Source organism: Uranotaenia lowii, chromosome 3 (genome assembly GCF_029784155.1).
Source record: "Uranotaenia lowii strain MFRU-FL chromosome 3, ASM2978415v1, whole genome shotgun sequence".
In the NCBI taxonomy this organism is placed as follows: Eukaryota; Metazoa; Arthropoda; class Insecta; order Diptera; family Culicidae; genus Uranotaenia; species Uranotaenia lowii.
Genome location: NC_073693.1, coordinates 256,908,004 through 256,932,637, shown reverse-complemented (window position 1 = coordinate 256,932,637; position 24,634 = coordinate 256,908,004). Strand labels below are relative to the sequence as shown.

At 34.5% G+C, this 24,634-nt stretch overlaps 1 protein-coding gene across 3 annotated transcripts in view; it reads right to left on the bottom strand.

Moving 5' to 3' along the window:
• LOC129758463 (synaptic vesicular amine transporter-like) overlaps positions 1–24,634 on the bottom strand; it is a 134,382-nt gene that overhangs the window by 62,763 nt on the left and 46,985 nt on the right. For 2 of the 3 annotated variants that reach the window (XM_055755967.1, XM_055755964.1), the window contains exon 2: positions 6,075–6,358. In XM_055755967.1, the coding sequence (XP_055611942.1) occupies positions 6,075–6,339 (265 nt within the window). In that variant the 5' untranslated portion in view covers positions 6,340–6,358. Of the gene's footprint in view, positions 1–6,074; positions 6,359–20,129; positions 20,515–24,634 lie in introns of those variants that run through there. The other variant, XM_055755966.1, reaches the window with a different exon arrangement.

Below are 24,634 nucleotides of genomic sequence, written 5' to 3'. Positions count from 1 at the left end.
CTACTCCTTTGAGGCAAACCCATAGAGCTGTTGTAGCCTTGGCTATTACATGCTCTAACTGTGGGTTCCATGATAGTTTTGAGTCTAGTATGATTCCTAGATATTTCACCTGCGATTCGAAGTTTAGCACTTCCCCATCTAGTGTTAGAGGTTTTAATGCAATTTTTCGTCTCATAGTGAATGCTATCACAGTAGTTTTGGAAGGGTTAATGTTCAGTCCCTCTTCTCTGCACCAGAATAGTGCGTAATTAAGTGCAGATTGCATTCTGTTTGACAACACATTCTCATATTTTCCCCGAACTATTATTACTACGTCGTCTGCAAAGCCAATAACTTCAAAACCCATAGATACAAGTTTGTTTAGGAGGTCGTCCACGATCAATGACCACAACAACGGTGATAGAACCCCACCTTGGGGACATCCCTTAGTTGGAGTGGCACTGATCGTGAGTCCTCCCAAACTTGCATAAATGGTTCTATCTATCAGCATGGTACTAGTCCAGTTAACAATTGCCATGTGGCACCCTCGTCTTTTCATAGCTGATTCGATTGAGTAATGAGATGCGTTGTCGAATGCCCCTTCAATGTCTAGAAAAGAAGCAAGTGCTATTTCTTTTGCCTCCATTGTCTTTTCTAGTTTTTGTGTTAAGGTATGTAAGGCCGTAACCGTTGACATACCTTTTTTGTAAGCGAACTGAAAATTGTTCAGCTTACAAAAGCTAAGATACTGAGATTTAATGTGCTCGTCAAGTATCTTCTCCATTATTTTCAAAATAATGGATGTCAAACTGATAGGTCTAAATGCCTTTGGTTGAGTTTTATCTTTTTTTCCTGGTTTCGGAATGAAGATAACGCGCACCTTTTTCCACTGGGTGGGAATATGACAGAGGGTCATACTGGCGACGAACATCTCTACCAAGGCAGGTGTTACCATTTGTTTTGCTTGCTGTATCTGGATTGGCATAATTCCATCTTCACCAGCAGCTTTAAATGGCTCGAATGTACTTATTGCCCAGTTAACCATTGACGGTGTAAAGATTGTGCGCGATTTACGGAGAGCTTCCTCGCGTCTAACACTTCGACTGGGTCTTCCAGCCAGAGTGTCCATAATCTCTAACCCTTCGATGGATCCTGGAAAATGCGTACTTAGTAGTAATTGAAGTGTTTCTTCTGGGTCTGTAGTTAGCTCCCCATTGTGTTTCTTCAATTGACCCAGTCCATTTGAGTGTTCTTTAGATAGAACTTTCTGGAGAATTTCAGGTTGGATAAATATATCAAATTTTCTGGGAAATGGCGATTCTGGCGAAAAATTTTCTGGGAAATGGTTTTTTTTTACTTTAATTGAGTTTATTGAGACCGAAGAAGTTTGAAAAAAACTGTTGACGGTCCCCCGACGGTGATACGGTGGTTCATTCTGGTAAAAAAATTTCTGGGAAATGGTTCATTCTGGAAAAAAAATTCTGGTAAACGGTGCATTCTGGGGAAAAAAAATCTGGGGAAGTGGATTTCTGGTGAATTTTCATTCTGGGCAATGGTTTTCGGGAAAATGGAATACAACCCTTAAAAACTAATGAAGCACATGGAACCAAATTTGGCTTGGGAAGGTATTTGATTACGAGAAATGTTTCTATGATATTTTGAGAACCCTCCGTTCTTCCAGTTGGAAAATCTTAAAAGAGGAAGGTGCTCCCTTACATTTTTTTTTACATAACTCGGGAATTTACCCAGCAAATGGAACGAAATTTGGCTTGGAAGGGTATTCGAGCACAAGGAATGTTTCTATGAATATTTGGTATTACTGTCTCCTTCCAGTGGGTTTATAGGAAGGAGAGAGGTGGGCTTCTTTACAAGTTTTTCGTATAACTCGAGAACTAATCGAGCAAATGGAAACAACTTTGGCATGGTAATGCATTTGGATACGTAAAATGGTTATTTACTTATTTGAGACTTCTTCTTCCTTCAATTGGGGATACAGTTAGGGAAGACGGGAGGTCACATACGATTGTTTAGCACATGGGTAGCCAAGCTTCTTAACAGGCGGGCCAAATTTGAGAGATGAGATTTGCCGAGGGCCAAACGACAATTTTGTTATATTAAAAAAACAAAATTTCGAAAATCTTATTAAAAAGCGAAAATTTAAAAACTGTTTGAAATATTGCTTACGAGCTCACAGTTTAAGTTGAAATCTAGATCAATTTTACTCAACTGGATTTTCTATTTAGTTTGTCTTTATTGATAAACCAACTCAAATACAGAATATGTTATCAATACTGAGCTGTTCGAATTTGGTTTAATTTTCGTAATCATACATTTTTCTGTTTAAATTTATCTGTTGAAAGCACAGACAACTTTCAGATTAGTGAATCTTCTGATTTTTTTTTAAATACAAAAATTGTATTTCTTAAATTTGCCTACTCGCTGTTAAGCTTTTTCGCCAAGTGGAGTTGAATCTTCTGGTTATGTTAAATTCTCTTTCATATGAAATTTGATGTTAATCATTCTAACTTCGTTCGAATTGCAACTATTTTATATTGAGTTTCTTTGAAACCCTTCCTTGTTTAAAAAGGATCCAGTTCAAATGATCATCTCTTTATGTCAAAATCTATTTATTATTCCTAAAAATCGGAAGTTGGCCATGAATTTTTGGCATCTGACGTAATTTTTTCGTGCTCCGTGAAAATTTTTCAAAATAATACTGTAAATAGCCAAAAAATCTTGAAATTGTGCATAAAGATTAGAAAGCATAAAGTAGATGTAAAGTGTAATGATGGGTGAAGTTTGGAAAGCAGCTTCCCGGGATATATTAATTGCGATTCAAAAAAAAAATGCTTAAAAAAATAGAAAAATTACTATCGGTATGATCTGATTTGCGCTTACGCAGTACCAAATTTATCGATTGATTTTGAAGCGTACTTTCCGATATAAAAATGTGCTCAGTGGTCGACTGCTGGTAAAGTCAGGAAAAATTGTTTCAAAAGACATCTGAAGAATTTGGAAAAACAGCAATGCAGTGACGCAGCCCAATTATTAGGCCACAGCAAGTGAAAAAGGGAAAATTCCGCAATGGGCGAAAAAATGCAGTTCTTTTTTAGATTGCTGCGATGCGCGTTGCTTGTAGGCGACAGATATTTTGAAAATATTAGGATGCAACCCGTTCCAGTTGACTTCAATCAAGAAGAATTGGGAGACAGCTCCGGCCTAAACTTTCTATACCATTTAATGGACTTGGTGAGATCGTTTCTTTTTGAAAATTTATGCTTATGCTTATGCTTATGCTTATGATACATACACAGCCAGAACTTGTCAGCATCCCGGTGAGTAGTAAAAGTACATTTACTACCCATCTTTACTCGGCCGGGCCCACTGTGCAGTATTAGACGCAGAGACAACTGGAACACAGGGAGGAAGAAACGTGGACAACAGTACCATACGTTTCTGTGATTATGAATATACAATTAAAATACCAACGTTGGGAGCACATATGCTAAAATTTATGGTACTCCTCGACGATGGTCCTTGGAATTTCCTTCTTCTGTGGCTGGGAATGAGGTATTTCAGCATAAAACTTCAAAACTATAGCAAATGGATTGATTGAATTTGAATGAAATGTTTTGTGGTTTAAATTCACTTCTAAATTTTCGCAAGTTTTGAATTTCTATGCACCATCATTTCTGGTCAAAGACCTTGGTTATAGCGCCGTTACTCGCTCTTGAAAATAAAAATTAAAGAAAAGAGAATCCTAATTAGTGATAACAGCCACAAAACCTTTCAAAATTTACTTTTAGAAAGATTTTGTGGTGAAAATTTAATGTTTCAGTTCATTATGACCAACTTACACGTTTTCAACCATTCACCCTGCCGATTAAATAGTTTACATATATGAACGGTTATCATAACTAAATAAATGTTATGTAATCTACATTATGCAATCAGTCAAGATTTATTAAAACAAAAATAATTCAAAACAAGGACTTAGCTGCATGATTTATCCGAGCCATGAACACCGGAACTTCTGTTGTTCTTCTTCAAGGAATTTGCTGGAAATCGTAGCAATCATTGCAATTCTGCGAAGGTTCCATCACCATTGAAGAGACGCGCCCTTTTCCCCGACGTTTTCACGAATATTCACCGTTAACCTGTGGCCTTAGGCCTGTGGAATTTAGGCTAAGCATCAGGACTCAAACGTTCAACTTAGTGTACGGTTCTATTAATTCCTCTTATTATTAAAAACTAGTAAACCGAATCTATCAGAAGCCCTTGTTCAATCCCACTTACAGTTCACATCTTCACACAACAACTGATAAAAATTACACTTTTCACTGCAATACCTTGTTATCTTAGAGTTAATTAACGAATTTTTAACTAAAGTACAATCACGTTCACTTTACATTATTCAATGTTAATTTTAATTTTGTAGCTCCAAAATAACACGTGGAAAAATATTTCGAAGAATAACGAAGCAAAACGCGACCGTGATCAAAAACACAACCGCACTCGAGCAAGGCCAACTTAGTTCTCCGATCGTTTCTTTTTGAAAATTTAATGCTTTTACTCATTTTTTCAGTCATATTTGCCGAGCAGGATTTCCTAAATATGTAAATATCCCTTTCCCTTCCAAACTGAATACAGTGCTCTGGGTCGTATGAGTTCTCAGCACCTGAAAAGTTTTATTTGCTGTATCAGATCATCCCCATTATGATTACATTGACTTGTCGCGGTGTGCATTATTGTACTACACTTATTTTTGAAACCAACAATTGAAACGAATATTGAAGCCAGTTACTCGTTTTGGCATCTTGTGTTTGTTTTAATGATTAAGTTGTACTTTGTGTATCAGCCAATGCAAGATGTGTGTAGTCACCCAATGCTATGCTATGCTATCTATTTATTATTCATGAGAATCAGTTAATATACTGAAATCGAATTTGCGTTGATTTAGTTGAAGACCTTCCTCACACCCGTATTGAAAGTGCAAATGCAGTGCAATAATTCATCTCGTGAAGTCAAAGTTCGTTTGTGTACTAAGTTGGTTAAAAAAAGTCCCAAAAAACTATTTAATTTTCATGATTAGTGGAGTTACTGTTAAAATATAGTTTTCATCATCACGGGAATGTGATTCGGTGATTTTTTTTAATGACTTTAAATCGATAGATCGATTTGATCTTACTGTCTTCATGACACCTTCCATACTCTTCAAAATGAAATCTTAAGTCCGCTTCCTATACCATAACTGTTAATGGCAAGGTCCCTAGCATATAAAAATATGCATTCGCTGGTTGTTTCGCATAAAATATAATGATTTGCCAACTTTCCGCTCCTGTACAAAAAAACGAAAATTTTCAAAACCAAAACTTTGGCTTTCGCTGTTTTCAAAAGCCTAAAAAGTAAAAAGAGTAATCTTGTATGTACCCTCCGAAACCAACGATCTATACTAACTGATTATTCTTTAAGTTCAATCTCAGATGGTTTTACTTCGTTATTGTCAGATTTTGCCAACAGAAATTCCGTTAAAAACGCTTTAGAGGGGCTCAAAAATAATCAAGTTTTGTTAATTTAGAAACAACTGTATCCACTATATTGCCCTTGGTTTCTTTTAAAAGAAAAGTATTGGACCGAAAAGTAGTATAAAATGAAGGAGGAGGATGTAACCACTTAATCAGTATTATAAGACGAAGTATACAATTGAAAAATTGATCAAAATCATGACTGAAAAAAGTGTGCGCCGGCCGATAGTAGGTACCAAGAATAAACTAACAAAATTTCTTAAAAAAAAGGATGATTTTTTTTTAAATTTATTTCATGTTTTATCATAAAATAATTAATGTCAATAAATGTATCATAAAATAATAAATAGAAAAAATCAAGATCTTGACTCAGCGTCTATGGTTATGATATGATCCATCAACTCGATCAATACACCTTCGGTAAAAATAATTCACACAAAAAGTGGAAAATCAAAGCTGCAAACCGTCTTCAGGTTTATGTTTAAACCCAAAATTTCTCAATTCATGCCGGCATTCGGGCTGCAAATAATTTTTACTAGCAAAGAAAGTATAGCGTAAAATTTCACTTACCAACGACGGTCAGCAGCATATTGTCGAGCAGCAGCGCAATGGCAACGATGACGAGCACCAGCTTTCTTGAACCACGCCATCGCAGGACCTGGGCCTTCATCGACGCCCATGATCCTGGCGGGGGTGGAATCGGTGGGGGCGCCTTCGGGGGAGAACTGGCCGCCGTCGATGTGCTATTGTTGGTGGTGGTGGTGGTAGTCTGATAGTTGCTGTTAGCCGCTGCGGTGGGTCCCTGGCCGTTTCCCCCCGGATCGGATGTTTGCATTGCAATTCAGCCTTGTTGACTGCGTGCCGTGAAGCGTTTGGGGATGCGTGAAGCGCGCCCAGGGTTTTCCAGTGCCGGTGCGTCAAGACACAACATCCCAATAAATATTAGAAAATAAGCGATTGATTTTCCCGAGCAGCCAACGAACGTTTCGTTTCCATGGAAAGAGAGAGATTGAAATAAAAAAGCGGATTAAAGCATTCGCTCGTCATAAGTAGCATCACGAAAGGGATCGAGATAGAGTTCTGATTGCAACATATTATCCTTGATGGCCAACCCATTTTGAGGTTTTATAAGTCTTTATCGGATGATGATGATGATGATGATGTTGCCAGGACGAGGGAGGATGATCCTTCTCCTTAAGATTCTTATAAATCAACCCGTGATATATCCTAGACCGAAAGTTGGAAAGGCAGAATGTGACAATTGAAATATGTTGTTTCATATTGTATGATATCTCTAGGCGCTAGTTCGGTAGCCGTCGAGGTTGAAGTCTCAGACAGAATACAATGAGGCGAAAATGGAATGATCTCATAATTTATGGCATGTGGGGGGGCTAATGCGAGTGGTTGATGTGGGAAATATAAAAATTTAATCTGTCTACATAGTCCATACTACTCTTTCATGCAGTGGTACTGGAAGCAGAAGACATGATTCGCATTGAAAAATGTCGCTAAGTAAACACGTTTCAACAGTTTGTGCTTAGGGTGATAAATATGATAATCTCAAAACTCAAAACTTTCAAAAATTCTTTAATCTTCTGTAACATGTCAAGATATGTAATGGGTTTATGGGTTTTTTGTTTATTCTTTACCTTTTATTGTTGTAAAATTGCAAAGCATTAAACTTTATTCGGATTTGGATTATATATTATCTTCTAATGAAAATTACCAGAATTGGCATTGCAATACTTATTTCATCATCAATTTTGTGCAAAGGTCAAAAGAATGGTTCTTGGGATAAGGAGCTCATTTTCAAAGTACAAAACTAATGTTCTCCCTTTGAACATCAATAACGGCGCCGGCCAAGTCCTAGTAGTCAATATTTAGATAGATTGGAAAAAAGATAAAAGGATAAAAGAACAAATTTTCGCTTTAGAACCGAATTCACCTTAAGCATCCTAGCAAATAATTTTTGTTTGGAAATTTGGGTGGAGGAATGTGATCAGGAAACACTTTTGACTAGTGTGATAAAATATTAATTGAGTATTTTGGAAATTATCACTTTTTGATGGTTGCAGTTTATCATTTTGCAAGTAATTCTTAATTTTTTGTTTTTATAATTCAGGGTATCTAACATGAAGAAAATTAGACTTAGCTTAATTATGGTACTTTGATCCATTTTCAAGCAAAAAAGATTAAATTTTATGATTTAAGATCGAATAGAATTAGAATTAAAATGCGCATTCTAGCAGATAGGCATTTTAAAAATAGTTTTTAGTAAATATGATGGAAGTAATTGCTTTAAACAAACTATAAATTTAATTACAAAAATTATTAAGACTTAGATTGAATAGATCTTTTTTTTTTTTAATTTAAACATGGTTAAAAATTCAATTCTTGATCAATCCTGTTTTTTTAATACATTTCCTAGACACACGCAATGCTCACACAATCAATTTTGCTCAAACCTTTTCCTTCTTTTTCTTCTTCACTCAATAATTATTTAGAAAAGATTTGGTTTTATGAAATTAGAGAACATTTGAAGAAAATTTGTTTCAATTTGTTTTAGATAAGTTGTTTACTACTAATGTAAGGAAATTTTATAATTTTGCATTTTATCTACAAGAACTAGAATCCGGTACAATTTATACATTCAGATAGTATTAGTTTTTCATAAACTAGCATCATTTTTTCTTTTCTCGCAACACTAAAACCAACCTTTACTACATGTATAAACTAACTTTTTAATGTGAATATTACTTGTATGGATTAATGCAATCTATAAATATTTGATACCTACAAGATAATGAGAAGAATTAGTGATGCCTGGAATATTTTGTGAATGACTAATTGATTTTATCTGGCCCTGCTTGGTTTCACATCTTCTTATATATAAAAATGGAGGCATTTTCTTTGTAACACCATCACGTATGAATGGTCGGTCGGAATTAAGTGAAATTTGGTATCCGAGGGTTTTTCGGGTCAGAGATGGTTTGTACAATAGTTTCAAGAGTCTCACTTTTTATGGAAGGGGGGCTCCTATACAAAATCAACTAGAAACGGGACAAAACTCGAACAGCTTGAAGACGATTTTCATGAAAACTGATTCACGAGCATGAAGAAGTTAAAGAACTGTAAACATTTTCCAACGATTTATTCAGTAACTAGTAAAACGAAGTTTACCGGGTCAGCTAGTAAAATATAAATCAAAATGAGTGGATTTACTTTTCGAAATTCTGGTTTTTAAATAAATTAAAATCTGGAATTTATGAAAATGAGTAATTATTTTTCAGCACTTTTTTTAAGGTTGGAGGGTCCCAAAACTATTACCACGACCTTTCTAATGTCCATTTACATATCTTTAGAAAATTTCAATCTGATCGGTGTATATACAAACAAACGTATATAGTACAACCCATCTTCATTAGATAATATTTTAATGGAATTGCGGCGACATGAAATCTAAGGTAGAGATTTGAATACTATGTGAAATAATACTATCTAGCGAGTGCGCTTCGTAGAAGAAGTGAAAAGGCGATGAAGATGTAAGCGAAGGACAAGTGTGTAGAAAATACTCCCTACTAGACAGCTCAAAACTGTTGGTTGGACTTTTGCTTCTCACTGAAGAAGGGACTAGACATCCCAGTTCCTCTTTACAGTCAGCCCAGAGTCACTCTGGGCTCAACGGATCATCGCCCGAATAAGGCATTAATGATTTTTTCCTCTAACATTCTGTTACCGGAGTGTATAAAATGCATTCTTTTCTGTTCGTTTGTTTTCATATGTAGCAGTTCTGGCGAAATTTCATTAGCTATTTAGTTTTTTTTTTGTTTTTAACCAGTTTGTTTTTATCTTCTCGATATATTTTCCCTTCAGCTAGTTCATCAAGTCTCTTCATTCTGCAAAAAAACTGAAGAAATCTCTATTTTTAATTTTGAGTATAAATAAGTATAGTGTGAGTATAGTATAATGCTTTGCAATTTGAACAGTAAACTTGCATTATTTTCACTTGCATGGTTGTCCATTTTTCCCCGAACGGCTTGAAAAATGCAACTCAGTGAACTTTTCGTTCTAAAACACTTGCCCAGCACTCTTCAGACACCGAGCGTACAGCGTACACCCAATCAAAGAGCAGAGAAGGCTTCGCCAGAGTGAGGGCTAGAGCAATTGCACTTCTGTTGTGTGTTTTGGGATTTCTCCTTCTCTCACAATAGTGCTGCTATTGGGGCACCGGTTTGATCGGCACTTGGCTTCGGCATTTCGGAAGTAAGTATGGCGCTCTGAAAATAGTAGCAGAAAACAATGCGATTTACACAGCGCGCTGTCGGATTTGAGAGGTGCTTACCAACCATGATCACTTGGGTTTTAAATAGTAAACAATGTAAAATATTTAAATAGCTGTATAACATTCTATAAACAATTTTGAAATGAACTCTATTTGAGTTCTGTACATGGTCTACCAACACCATTTTTAAGCATTTTAGTTCGACAGAATGTCTAATTTATTTCTTGTTCATTATTCTTTGCTCATAACTTTTGCAGTCATGGGCTCGTAAAGCTCACAGCCAGATGAATATCTAGCTTATGCAGCATATAAAAAATCTGGTTCTTAAAACAAGAATCACTAGCAGGGATGGGATTATGTCATAGTCATGAGCTAGTGACCCATTCTTTTCCTCACATGTCGTTAGTTTGAGGTTTTTTCGAAATGAAAGCATGCTATGAATGATTGTTTTGTTAAAGAAAGATTTTTCCATTATGTCATCGATCATGAGGATCTCGAAAATTTCGGTCATGACATGACGGTTAAAATGCGTCATGAGAAAAATCACCAGTGCAATTTTTGCAACTTTGTTTGCCACGCTAATTTTCAATATGCTGTACTATGACAAACGATAACTAACAATAATGTAAAAAAAATGAAAATAGAGATAACAGTTTCTAGATGGCTTTTTAGAGATTTCCTTTGGTTTCCAAGTTTCATTCATTGCCCACTCCTCTCATACGTGACATTTTTTTACATCACATGAATAAGAATGGTTTTTACATTCACGTTATCGGAATCGGCCTGATCACTAGCACACAATCGCATGGATGCATTTCTTTCGATCATATTTGAAACTTCCTTGCTTGGGGAGAAATTCATCCAATTTAAACTCCAGTTAAAACTACATATGTAGGACTCAATCTCATTTTGATATGCAATTCATTCTTAGGAGATGATGGCAAAATATCAGAAGGAAGAAAACGATGAGAATAGCTCTTCCTCGACCTTGCACCTCAAAAGATTTCAGACAAAATTTGTCAAACTAATCAATGTACTACCCGAGAAGCAGCCGTTTAGCGCCTAACTAGAAATAGCACGGTAGCTAATTATTTCATTCGGTTTCATTAGCTGCGAACAATCTATTAGCACGATCTCATAGAGTACATTCTACCGTATTTTTTGTTGGCCCCTAACTCAGTTCCAGCACGTGCCACTCCACCATTATGAACTACAGTAAATATAATAGAGAATCGGTCATAAACAACGCTGTTTACGTGAATGATCTGCAACAACTAGAAAAAATGTGGTTTATTTATGAGCTTTCTAATCAAATAATAGATAGATATAAGGAAGACCCCTTTGTAAGTAGAAATATTTTTCTCAACAAATCAATAGTCTTGATCTTGAGACCCACAACAGTTGAATCGAACAAGAAAGTGCTTGCATACTATTAGGTATAGCATTATGATAACTTAGCAACTCAGCACAAGCGCTTGATCGTTTTGTGAAGTGTGGCGGAAGGTAGCAAAACAGATGCTGTTCATTCCAGAAGGCAAAAAGGTGCGCTTAATAATTATCGCCGTAAGCAGTTACATTGTTCTAACATGTTTGCATAATAAAGGAAATGAGTGGAATCTGGAGAAAAAAAGCAGATATAATTATATTCGGTATGTTCGCACTACATTTAAAGTGGTCGGCTGTGCATAGATTATCTCTGAGTGCACTGCTAGAAATTGGAAACCATACCCTGATAAGAGGTTTTGTTGTTGCGAAAGGGTGGGCGTGGTGCAAAAACAAAACACGCATAGCCTACAACCGGTAAGTGAAGTTTTTGCAGTTACAAGTTCATTACCACATGTCAGTTGATCGTACATACCTCAGAGTTGTAACAAAGAATTCACTACAACACGATGTGAAGATTAGCACGAAATTCGATGATGATTGATATAGTTTGTGTGGTTTAATGATGACCAATTAAATGGCCCCATATGTACAGTACGTCGAGTTCATTGTGACGCTTGACATCAGAGGATGCGCCTACTTATACATGTGGATATGAGCATTTTACTGTAATACGATGCGCCATTCACCAAATCTTGCCAACAAGGTGTTTAAATTCAGCTTACTACGATTAAGGGAGTTGACAATGGAATAAATGGCATCTAATGAATGGTTATTTATTAGATAAACGAGAAAACATTGGTGACTGAACTGGTTTCAATGAAATCTTTCTGTTATGTATTGCGTTGATTCCTTGCACAATTTTAATTGAACATCCAATGTTATTGCTATAATGTCTAATTTGACATTTGAAACCGCTCCTAGGGTAGTTTTCCAAACCTAGGATCAATCATTGTTGCTAAAATAGATGTTTTTTAAGATATCGAGAAAGTACTGTTTCAGACTATAGTTTATAGTTTCAAATGAAAGAAAGTTACATACTTTTGAAAAGTTTACTTTGAGTCCAAACACCCTACACATTCTGAATAGCAATAAAAGTTGATAATCTATTGCTAAAATTGTGACAACACTTCCGGTAACGTTTGTAATCCTACTGTGGCCCTCGTTTGTCAACTTTGTTTCCCAATTATCGAACAAACAGTCGCTAATAAGTCGGTGAAAAACTATACTGGTGTTGAATTTGAAAAAAGTTGATTTAACAAGTGGATATTTTAAAGTTGATGTTGGAAATATTCCATAAACATATGACTAGTGTGCGTTGTATCGACACAGTTAAGAATCCTGAGATCGATTATAATGAAACAAAAGCGTGTGATTCAGTTTACAGAACGTTCTCAGAAGGTACAATATTCTGCCGAATGTTTATCGTGCCATGTCACGCAGTTCTTGCTGGGAAGCTGTAGGCCCTTCTGCCTCCCCGTCTGTGCTGATATCACACACATGAATCCAATCAATGTTATTCGATAACAGCAAAAAAACCTTGTTTAGATAATGTGTGTTGAGTATGGGAAACGTCTCAATCAAATTGTAACAATATCCTGAGAACTAGTTTGCATAATGACAACTCATACGGGACTTAAATTCTAAATATTGTTCGTTGAAATACAGATTTTCAGATAATGAACCTAAATCATCACATTTAAACTTCCTAATATGAAATCTAGCTTATTGAAACTGGTTAACTATGATCAACTGAAGTCAATTTATTGCGTGCAAATATATAATTTAATCCTGACAATCTTTGAACACGCTTACTTAATTAGACATATGTACATAATGCTATCGATTCATACATTATCAGAAAGGTTTTTGGGAAATTAACAAGCTTGTGAAAATGTTGCATGGTCGCGAAACTAAGTATTGCAAGGTGTATTCGTTTTTTTTTTATTGTTCGGTGTTTCAGATGAGATAATAAAATATCGTAACAATTAACTATTACGATCTCTGATTAATGTTCATCACAGCAAACATTTAAGAAGGTATATCGCAGGAACAACAGAATTATTCAAACAAATATACCAGATGAAAAGATTGTATTTGACTTACCAAAATAGCATATATGTAGCTTCACAAAAGTGGAGGATTCAATGACAAGTTTCCAACGATTCGATTTCCCCACAAAAATGAAAATAAACGATTTTCAGTTTTTTTAAAGTAATTTACTAAACTGCTATCCGATTCAGCTTTTTTTGGGCAAAGTTTGTCATATGTATTTAGTAGTCGTACCCAGGGAAGGTTTTTCGGTCAATTGCTCTAATAATGAACAATCGAAAATTCGCATGGAATGGATGGCCATTCTTTTAAAAGTGGAATATACTTAGTGAGATATTCAGAAGTATCCGTTCTCGTTAAACACGAATCTGTAGAGTTCGGCACCGCTAGATCGGTCAAACTAAGCTACCGCTAATTTAAACCGCTTAATGGGCTATTTTATACCGTTGGGACTAAAGTAAATTGGCATAATATAAAAGATAAATTAAGGCTTAAAAGGTTTATCAATCGAGATTTAATTATGTGGGACAGTTTTTGTTGAAGCAACATGTTCATCTTCATTTACAGTTGTAAAAACTCGAGTCTCTAATGACGACCTCCAAAATATCACTGATGCTACCAATTAATCGGAACCATTTCATTAGGTATTTACACTGAAACACTTGTGCACATATCGTGATTGAAAAAAAAAAACATAAATTCCAAATACCCGGACCGCATTTGTGTTAAACGTAGGGAAAAGTGTTCCTAAATGCGCTTAGCGGGTTAATTGCGCCTACAGTCGTTTGATGAAGTGGCTGACAAAATAAAATTTTACCATCAATTCATTTTTAGGGTACAACGCTTTGATAATAAAGTAATGAAAAAAAAATTCTGAAAAAAAATAAAATTAAAGTTCATACAAAGTTTTTGACGCCTTTTAATGTAATATTTTGAATTTGAAAAATTATACGCACAGAAGCCTAAAACAAAAACTTGGGAAATTTTTGTTTCTTATTCAGATGAACTTCAAAAGTATAACAAATTTAAGCTTTTATGAAGGTTTAATAATGATTAGAAAATGGAATAAGAGAATGTCTTGTATGTCTTCATGTTTGTGAATGCCTCTATTCCAGAAAAGAAACAAGTGAAAAGAATAATTTTTTTTTTTACTTTCAGCATTAAGAGACATCTCAAGAGAAAATTGAAGATTTCAAAACAGATTTGATAATTTTTTCTCACTGATGGATTGATTTCATAACATGACAACTCTCACTATTGTTTTATTCTTTAAAAATATAAAAGACATAAATTTTGATAAAACTTCAGCTTTGTCGTATGAGAGTTATCATTCTCTATCATTTTCAATAAAATTAATGCGAACATTGCTTGAGAAACTTAAATATTGCTTAGAAGAATCAATAGGCGCATTTAGTCCGCACGGTTTGATGTTTGGCTGTTTGTACAACTTTTATAATAAAATTGTCTCTCGAAAACTGAAGGAGATTTCAATATAAAAATTACTCCAATGTATAGAAAACAGATGTCTACTCATGTGTAATAATTTTTATACGCATAGGATTTTATGGGTATTTGATAAAATCAGTATTCTGCTTAATATAGGCGCATATAGCCTGGTTCTCTGATACAAGAGAAAACCACACCAAATCAAGGGACTGAAGCAAATCAAATTTATGTCAAATCACATAAAAAACGAACCGTACTGACTTTTTGGAACCAGATTTCAATGGAATTTTGGTACCAAAACGTCAGTGTGGTACTAAAATGTCAGTACTGAAATTATCTTCTTTTTCAGCCCCTTGCACCAACATTCCAAAAAACACGGAACCTTTCAAACTTGTTCTGAATTCTCAGAATTCCATAATATTAAATGTTTCCCAAATCTAATATTTCCAATTTCTCTTTGCTGCTGCAACTACCAGCAGCGTGTTATTATTCGGTGAACACGGTAAGGAAGAAATGACAAAAATAAAAACTAAGCTAAACCGAACTATGAACTAAGCTATTATTATTAGGGGAGGGGTGGGGGGGGGGTTTTACCCTTTTAAAAAAATCTATTTTTTTAATTTTTTTATTTTCTTATTGTAAAACATTTCAAGAATGTTGTATCAAATTTTCAAGTCAATTGAAGCAAAACTATGGAAATTATAGGCCTTTATCTCCTCCTATCTAATACTGCAAGAAAGCAAGAGCAGAAACTTCAAACGCGTTTTTCTCGAAAGCACATTTTTAAAGTCCGTGGACATCGTCATTTGAAAACTACTTATCCGATTCTTTTCAAATTTGGAACATATTTTCTACATACAAAATACCAGACCCCAACGTTTTTCTTTTTTTCTTACTTTGGGGAGATTTTACAGATAAAAAATGGCGGATTTTTTCGTGAAACATCGTAGTTTTTACTTCAAACAGCCACAAAAATTTCATTTAATTTTGTTTAAGTTAAATAAAAACGTTGGGGTCCAGAAAAACATCTATTAAAAATATTTTGCTCTGATTTTTTGACTTCAGATGATTCTGTGCTGAGATACAGTGTCCACCGCAAATCCTGTTTTCTAAAAGGCATCCTCGAAAGTGCTCCGTCACCGGCTCATTTTTCAATATTTTTTACGAAAAAATTACTAAATATTCTTTTAACAATGCTTTGTATAATGCAAAAAATTTGAATACATTTGTTTGAACGATAGCTCTAGAAAAAAATCGTGGAAATTGTTGTTTTTTTCGCCCATTAGACCCTACCCCCCTCCCCTTAATAAGTAGTTTTATTAAGGCATTTAATCAAACTTTAAATGCAGAATGCTAAATTTACTTGTAATCTATCCAATAACTGTAAAAGAGATACGATTCCGACAATAGCGGATATTAACAGTGACTTTTTTTTTCTTTTTTAGCTGTGATGTCATGTTGATGTGCCCTTTTTCAATTACAAATTTCTCGTACACTAGCTAACTCTTGGCAAAAACCTCTGCAATGAAACAATCCTTTTATTCGAAACAGCCAGTTGGGAAAAGAAACGGGGCGGTTAAAAATGAAGAAACATGAGTTTATTTACAAAAAACTAAAATTTTGTCTACAAACCCTACCTTGGGTAAGTGTGGACGGCTTTATTCAGACTTGATGTTTAGATACATATTTTTTCAATTTACTCTCCTTCATCCAATACAATTTAGCTATGTATATTTAGCATTCGGATCATGAAAAGTTGAGTAAAGTACTTGTTGGTTCTGCAATAAGTACATATATATTTTCGATAAAATCGGATATCGTGTGTTGCAACATAAATTACACACAATAATCATTGAAAGATGCCTAACTAATAGTACCATGAACTCTATCAAGGAATATTTAAAGGAGGTAGTGCCGAGGCAGCCTTGCTTTAGTATTAGTAACGCCTGTGACGTCACTGTTGCCAATAATCTGTGAATTTATATGGAAATTTTTCCTTTTTTATTAGCAATTACAAAAATTTGAAGATTTTTTCAACTTTGAAGGCACACAATTCTAGAAATATTATTGTTCTTCAAGACTGATACTAAAAAAGTTGAATGTAGTAGTTGTTTTGCTTTAATTCAGACGATTGAAGTTGCTGAGGTATCCTAACTCAAATTGACAAAACTTGATAATTAGTTCAAAATTTTGCTTGTAAATGTTGAAATCAGTTAGGTTTGAATCGTTGATAAAATAAAATAACCAAAAATAGTATTTTTTCGGATCCAACCACAATTTTTTATTTGAATTTAGTAAACCAAAGTTGCAATGGTTTTATTGGGGTTAATTGTTCTAAATTAGAAATTCATATGGTACACCATGTTAGATTCAAATCATGACGATGAGGAGCACTGCCATAAACTACCTATCAGACCTTTTGAAATGGGAAAATTATTATTTCTGCTCGTTTCACATAGAGCATGACTGTGCATTCAATAACAAATTCAAGAATAATACACACTGCAGTCTATTAAACACAAAAAAACTCATAGCACAATCAACTAGTAACCTTACAACATAATCCGAATCAAATTGGATTTTAATTTAGTTCTTTAATGTGTTTAACTTTGAAATTTTGGGTTCTACCAGTATAAACCTTCGACAGCTTGGCAACAGTGACGTCACGAAAAAAATCCAATATGGCTCTTGGCACTACCTTCTTTCAATATTCCTTGGAACTCTATTATGTATTGTGAACCTACTTTGTTGAATAATTCTACTGAATCAAAGCAATCGGAAGATTCCCTTTAATTCAACCACGGTGATTTCAAAGTAGTCGAAGATTCCTTTGAATTCAGCTACAGTATTTGAAAGACCCAAATACTAGTATTTCACTAGCTATCGACTGAGTCGATAATCCACTGAGGATGCTAGCAAGTAGCTAGTGAAATACTAGTATTTGGGTCTTTCAAATACTGTAGCTGAATTCAAAGGAATCTTCGACGACTTTGAAATCATAGTTTCATTCAGCTAAGAGGTTCTTCAAACCTTTGATTATTAGTGTCAATCACGGTATTTTAGACGGTTCGAGCCATAAAGTATTCATCCAAGAAAACACAAATTTGTTGTGAATTTCCTGAAAAATCATAGGGGTCATCTACCGTATACACTTACCCCATTAAGCGAGGTAAATGAAGGCACAAGCAGTACATAACAATTTACGTGATAACTTTTCTCGCTTTGCATCTATCAAGCTCCCCCCTCTTAGAGCAAGTTCACTGGTGTTGGGAAAAGTGGTAGAAATTTTGTCACTTTTTGCACATTTTAAAATTTTGCCATGCAAAAACATTTTCAAGATCTGTGGCCTTCAAATTTTTTAAAAACACGTGTTCTATTTTCGTATGCTGTGATGCAAAAATAGCAATATTTCTATCACATACGACTAGAATAGAAACAGTGCTGTAAAAATATAACGCCCAAAGATTTTGAAAACATTTTTAAATGGTAAAATTTTCAAAATGTCAAAACTTCTACCATATTTTTCCAACACCAGTGAACTTGCTTTTACTAACCCAAAGTTAGGAAAAATACTACCGGCACATAATAACTTTATAAGTAAAGTGCCTTTATAAAACCATTTGTAAATAAAAAAAATCTATCAAGCTCATCCCTCCAGCATTTGTAAACAACGTGTTTTGTATCACACTGAACGTAATTTTATCAAGATTGATCCACTACTGATTTTTTAATGAATTTTTAAAGTTGAACTATACGAAAAACCGTCCACACTTACCCCGGTGTACCTTGTTTAGATTGCGTGCGAATGTTTACATGTATTTTTTTTTTAAATTTTTCAGATGAGGGATCTTTTTTTCTAATTATGTAGGGGAGAGTGGGGATACTTGATCCCCTTTTCTTATTTTCACCATATCTTTATGGAAAAATTTAGCAACTCGCCGTCTTTGACATTTTCTGACAGCTTGTAACTTCAAGTTTCTATGCTCCAAAAATTAGAACGATACTTGAACCCGTTGATGAACTAGAAGCATTTTCGTGGGAGTGAAAAAATTGCGATTTTTCTGAAGTTAGGGGAGACTTGATCCCCTATTGAAGGAGACTTGATCTTTTATTCAGGAAGCCCTAATCCTTGTATAAAAATCAAACAAAACCCCAAGATAGAATGTTAATTGACTATTTTGGTCATGTTTGTTTTCATTTCACAATTTATAGCAGACATAAAAAGAAAATTCTATAACTTTGTCTCAACGCTAATAACATTGCATACTTAAAGGCGATATTTTTTATAATTAAAAGAAAATTAATTATTTTTGCTCTTTTCTTCAGACAATTGTTTGATAAATATCAGTTTTTGGATAAATATTAGTAATTTCGTAATCAGCAATCATAACGATCAATTCAGAAGAAGAATATGCCGTTTGGAAGGGGGATCAATTGAACCCAACTCTAGGGGATCAATTGTACCCATAACCAACATTTTAGAAAACATTTTCTGAAAAAAGTTGAGAGTTTTCCATTGCTTTGAAAATATGGCATTATGAAGTTCATTTTACGCTCGAACGATTGATATATTGGAACAAATATTTTTTTCATAATTTTCCCATGTAAGGAACATTTTAAAGTGATGGAAAAAGATCTTTAAGTTACATTTTGTGAAATTTTTCAAACAAAGTTCAATTACTCAAACAATTATTTTGTTAAAATTTTTTAAACTACAAGCATTGTTATTTTGCTCATTTTGGCACATTTTTCTAAAACATTTGATCTTTGTAAGACATTCCAGTTTCGAGATATAAATAGCTATGGAATCAAGTATCCCCAGGGATCAAGTATCCTCATTCTCCCCTACTGATCAAATAGTTTGATTGCAATTTAAAATGTCTTTTGCATCTTGGCTTACAATTCACTTATCACATGAACCACTACGATAATGACAAACTAAGGTAACTTCCTTATTGTCATCAATTAAGCCGATATCAGTCTGCATCTGGTTGAGTTTAGCTAATTCCCTCCGGTCGGTCTACCCAGCTGATTGGCGCCGATCCTACTCCACTGCCACACACAAGTGATGATTGTACTAAAATTTACTTTGTTTTAAATTTGAAATATAAGGATTTTTTTCTCGAACTTTTAATCTGGTTCGTATAAGAAACCTAGAAAATTTCCGGGCCGTTGGACGGCAAAATATGATATTTCTCTTCAAACAATGTATCACAGTTATCACATTCAAAAATTGAGTATTATGAGTAGAATTGAGTCATTATAAATATTGACGTTTTAACAAAGTAAATAAGTTACAATAACGTTAGAATTAAAAAAATATAATTGAAAGTTATGTGTATCGAAAACAAGTAAAATGAGGCAATTTGAAAATTTTAATTGATCACTTTCCCGTATACCCTAGTATGTTGATAAAAACGGATGATTACTCGGGTTTAAATTTTTTCTTCTTCCATATCTACCTGGCAAAACACGAAAAAGCGCGACGAGGCGGATTCCACCTGTAGGGCAGCTGTTACAACCAATTTCACCCAAAACACTCCTTTAAACGTTTTTAAATCGATAAGAAGTGGCTAGGTATTCGTTACGATTTCCACGATTCTGGAATAACGATCGAGCACACACCGGAATCAAAACAGTGCGACGAGGAAAAAATGGCTAGCAATAATCGCAACACTCAGAAACACGCGACAAGTGTTTTTCGTTAGAATAATTCAACCGAACCGGGCCGTTGTCGTACGTCGAACAGCAGCAACAACATTCGAATATTCGAATAAGGTAGGTGAGCCCACAAAAACGAAACCCGACGGAAAGACGTAAAACGAGAGAAAACGATGCTTTCCTCCCCAATCCCAACCGTTGACTGACCGTTGCAGCTCATCTTGCCCAACATCAAAGCATCAGCAGGTCTGAGTTGCGAGCTTTGGGCATCATCTGGATGCTGGATGTTTATCTCAGATTTTTTCGTGCGTTCGTTCTGACCTCTCGTCATGCCGCCACGCCGCTGTTTCGTCAGTTTTAGAGAACTTTTTTTGGCATGCCTCGTTGTGGCTTTCTCCCTTCCCACCTTTTTCCAGTTCCCGGTCAGCCTAACTAGAGTCAGTCAGCCCTTTATCGGGTGTTCTTATCGAGCCATATTATTCATGCTTAGAGTATGACCGATTTAGCAAAGGCTGGTTCCATTTTGAAATACTTACTGAAAGTCATTATTTCAAATCAATATAAAAGTGATTGTGTGGATTTAAATAATTCGTTACAAAAATAAATTTTCGTCACTTAATTTGCTGTGCAATTGACTTTTTTCTAATTTTTCATTTGGTTTTCCAGTTTCATTGAAAATAATCTTAAATAAGAAGATTTGAGCATGTCTAGATTTCTGAATACGAGTTTGGTTATGTTTTTATTTATTATAATCCTCCACCTGGTTAAAATTTTCTCTAAATGAACAAATTAGAATTAGAATTAGAAATACTCCATTTTTCTTTACAGGTTTATCAAAAAAATTCTATAAATATACGATTCGGTTTATTGTTTCATTTAAATAATTCTTAATTTTTTATTTTTAATGAAAATTTAAAACAATTGAAATGGACAGATTCTTTCAATAAAAATTTTTCATTTCGATCAATTGGATGATAAAAAATTCTACAAACCTTTTTTTATTAAAATTTATTTGATTTGCTGTCACAAAATTAAAATAAATAATTTTTTTTTTAATATTTAAACGAGATTGGAAATGAATATTGCCAGAGATAACATAACAAAAATTATATTCTTATTTGTTAATCAATCATTTGTTTTTAAAAAAAAATTTTTAATATATGTTGGGGAAAGATACTAGGAATGTTATTGGAAAAAATAAGCACTTGGCGATAGTAGGTAGTTAATTTTTTGTCACCATTGAACTAAACAAACTCATACCTCCTTATTAACTAAAAGCTTCACATAGGATTTTATACCAATCAGGAAAATAATTTCTATGATTCACCGTAACACTGGTAAAAAGTGTCTCTCAATAAATTACATTTACCTCAGTCCCAACAAAAATTACAGGTAACCTCGGTCCTAATGCACAAAAAAAACCTTTCACAGCTTTCTCTTTTTTCCAAATCCATCCATTGACTACTAGGACGTGGTCGGCGCCGTTATTGACGTTCAAAGAAAGAACATCAGTTTTGTGCAGTGTGATTGATCTGTTAATCCCAAGCACCATTCAATTGACCTCTGAACAAAATTGGTGGACTCGGTTAATCACGAGGTAGTTACTATTGGTGATGTGAATTTCGTTTTACTGAGCTACACCAGCGATCGTGGAACTCGAAGTGATTGTTATCATAATTTGATTTCGGAACAATTAATGCATACAATTTATAAAGCCATGCATTTCGGGTTTCACGGTTTAAAGTGGATGTGAGTAGTTAATCAAGCTAAACTAAGCTAAGCTTATATAAAAGTGATTATGTGGATTTGTAGAGCCTTCTTTGTAACAAGAAGAAATTTTCTTGAACCTACTTGAATCATTTTACTTGAAAGATCTAGAAGTAGGCGTTGACTTGTGAAGACGTCAGAATTATTGCTCCGTTTGAAAAGTTTTTCATGAAGTAAGAAAATAGTATTAAAAAAGATAACAAGAACATCGAATCCAGCTGATTATAATTACGAAGATAAACATTATTGTAAAGTGCACTGTAGCTTATGGAAAATCAGTGAATATTTCATACACCGGACACAAAACCACAAAGCTCGCCGGACCGGTGACAAAGCTCGCAGTACCAAAAACGCATCAGCCATGCTCCTGCAAACTACAACGAACGGATCCGAATCAGGGAAAAATGTATCCCCTCGATGACAACTTTTATGGTGAGATCCAAACTTTGTACAGTTTTCGATTTAACATTGTAGGGGAAAGGTTTCCTAAATGGGCCTATCGGGTTAAATGACCCTACGGCTGTTTGATGAAATGGCTGACTAGACAGCTTAACTGACCAATGCATTTTGAGGGTGATACGCTTAGAACATAAGGCAAGAAAGAATTTTATGAATATACAAACTCAAAAAATTTAAAAAATCATACAAGGTTTTGATACATTTTGATGTAATATTTAGACTTTTAAAAACTATACGTAAAGAAGCTAAAAACAAAAACTAGGATGGTTTTTGTTTCTTACTCAAATGAACTTAAGAAATTTATCATATTTCAGCTTTTGTGAAGGTTTAATAATGATTATATATTGGAATAATAGAGTGTTTTTATATGCCCCCATCATGTTTGTAAAATGCCTCCATCGTAAAATAACAGGTTAAATAGAATAAATAAATTATTTTTATCATTGAACCTTCAAATCTAAGCTCTGAATAACATCTTTGGAGAGAATTGAAGATCTAAAAACAGATTTGATAAAGTTTTCTTATAGATGAACTGCCTCCATAGTATGGCAACCCTAACTTATGTTTTATTCCATAAATTATAATATACATAGATTTTTACAAAACTTCAGCTTTGTCGTACGAAAATTATTACTTTCTAGCAGTTTCAATGAAATTATACGGAAATATTGCCCAAAAAACAGAAATTTTGTTCAAAACATAAATAGGCGCATTTAGCCCGCACGGTTTGAGGTTCGGCATTTTGGACAACATTTATAATAAAATCATTTTCTTGGAAACAGAAGAAAATTTTAACATAAAAATTACTCCAATGTATAGGAAACAGATGCCTGAACACGTGTATATAGTTTTTGTACACATATTCTATGTGATATTTGATTAAAACAGTGTTCTGCTTAATAGGCGCATATAGCCCGCTCCTCCCCTATTGATTTGTTACAAAAAAAAAACGTATATGAAGCGTCTTGAATGGGGCCAAATGAACACGCTGGCTCCGGATCGGCAACAGGGTTATTGTTATTGAATTTGGGTTTTCTCAAACTTGGAGTGTACCCAAGCAACCAAAAGTCACATATTTACTTGAATGAAGGCATTGAAAGTTACATATTGGCTGACAAAGAGAATCAACTGCCCAATTCCCTTCAGTGAACTTTATGTACTCATTATTGAACTTGAAAGTTGCAAAAGTGATTAATATGTACGTTGTATGTGACTTGTTTTGCCCAATTTCCATTAGGGGGCATCCATAAATTACGTAACGCTCCTAGGGGGGAGAGGGAGTGAGCTCGAGCGTTACAAATTGTGACATAGGGGAGGGGGGGAGGTATGCTCATCGTTACGTAACGATTTTTTTCTAAAAAAATATAGTTTCATCGCAGCTATTTTGATGTCATGCAATTTTTTCAGAATGATAAGCACACCAAAATCAGCTTAAAATTTGTAAGCTTTAACATGATTAAACTGGTTTGTAACCTTCCCTTTTAATGATTCCGAGATTGACTCCTTAAACTGTGTATTGGATATCCAAGAAATAAGCTCTAGAAAACCGATTATTATGTATATTTACCCCCAAGAACTCAATTTAACCTTAAGACGGAAATTTTACTATTTTTTCTCAATTTATTTAAAAAATGCAATTTTGGTTATTCCGACGAATAATACTTAGAGGAGTATATTTTGCATAATTGTTTAATTTATTTTGCTCCTTAAACAAAATAAATTAAACAAGGTAGATCATCAGTTAACAAGCAAAGAACAACTAGTAATAAGACAATCATTTTATTTTATCAAAGAGCACTAAGAAGCGATTTTTATAGATATTAATTCCGTTTCGAAGAACGTTAAAAAATTGTACATTAAAATCTTTTCTTACCATCGAAAATCATTAGTAAAAGACATGAAAAGATGGAGGGAGGGGGGGGGGGGTCATTATCAGCGTTACGTAATTTCCATAGGGGGGTACGTCGAAGCGTGACCATTTGTGACAAACGGGGGGTGTTGACAACTGGGAGCACTGCAGGAGGTGCACTTTGCGACGAGGATCGTCGCTGTCAATCAAGTGACGTTTAGCTGTTGGGCG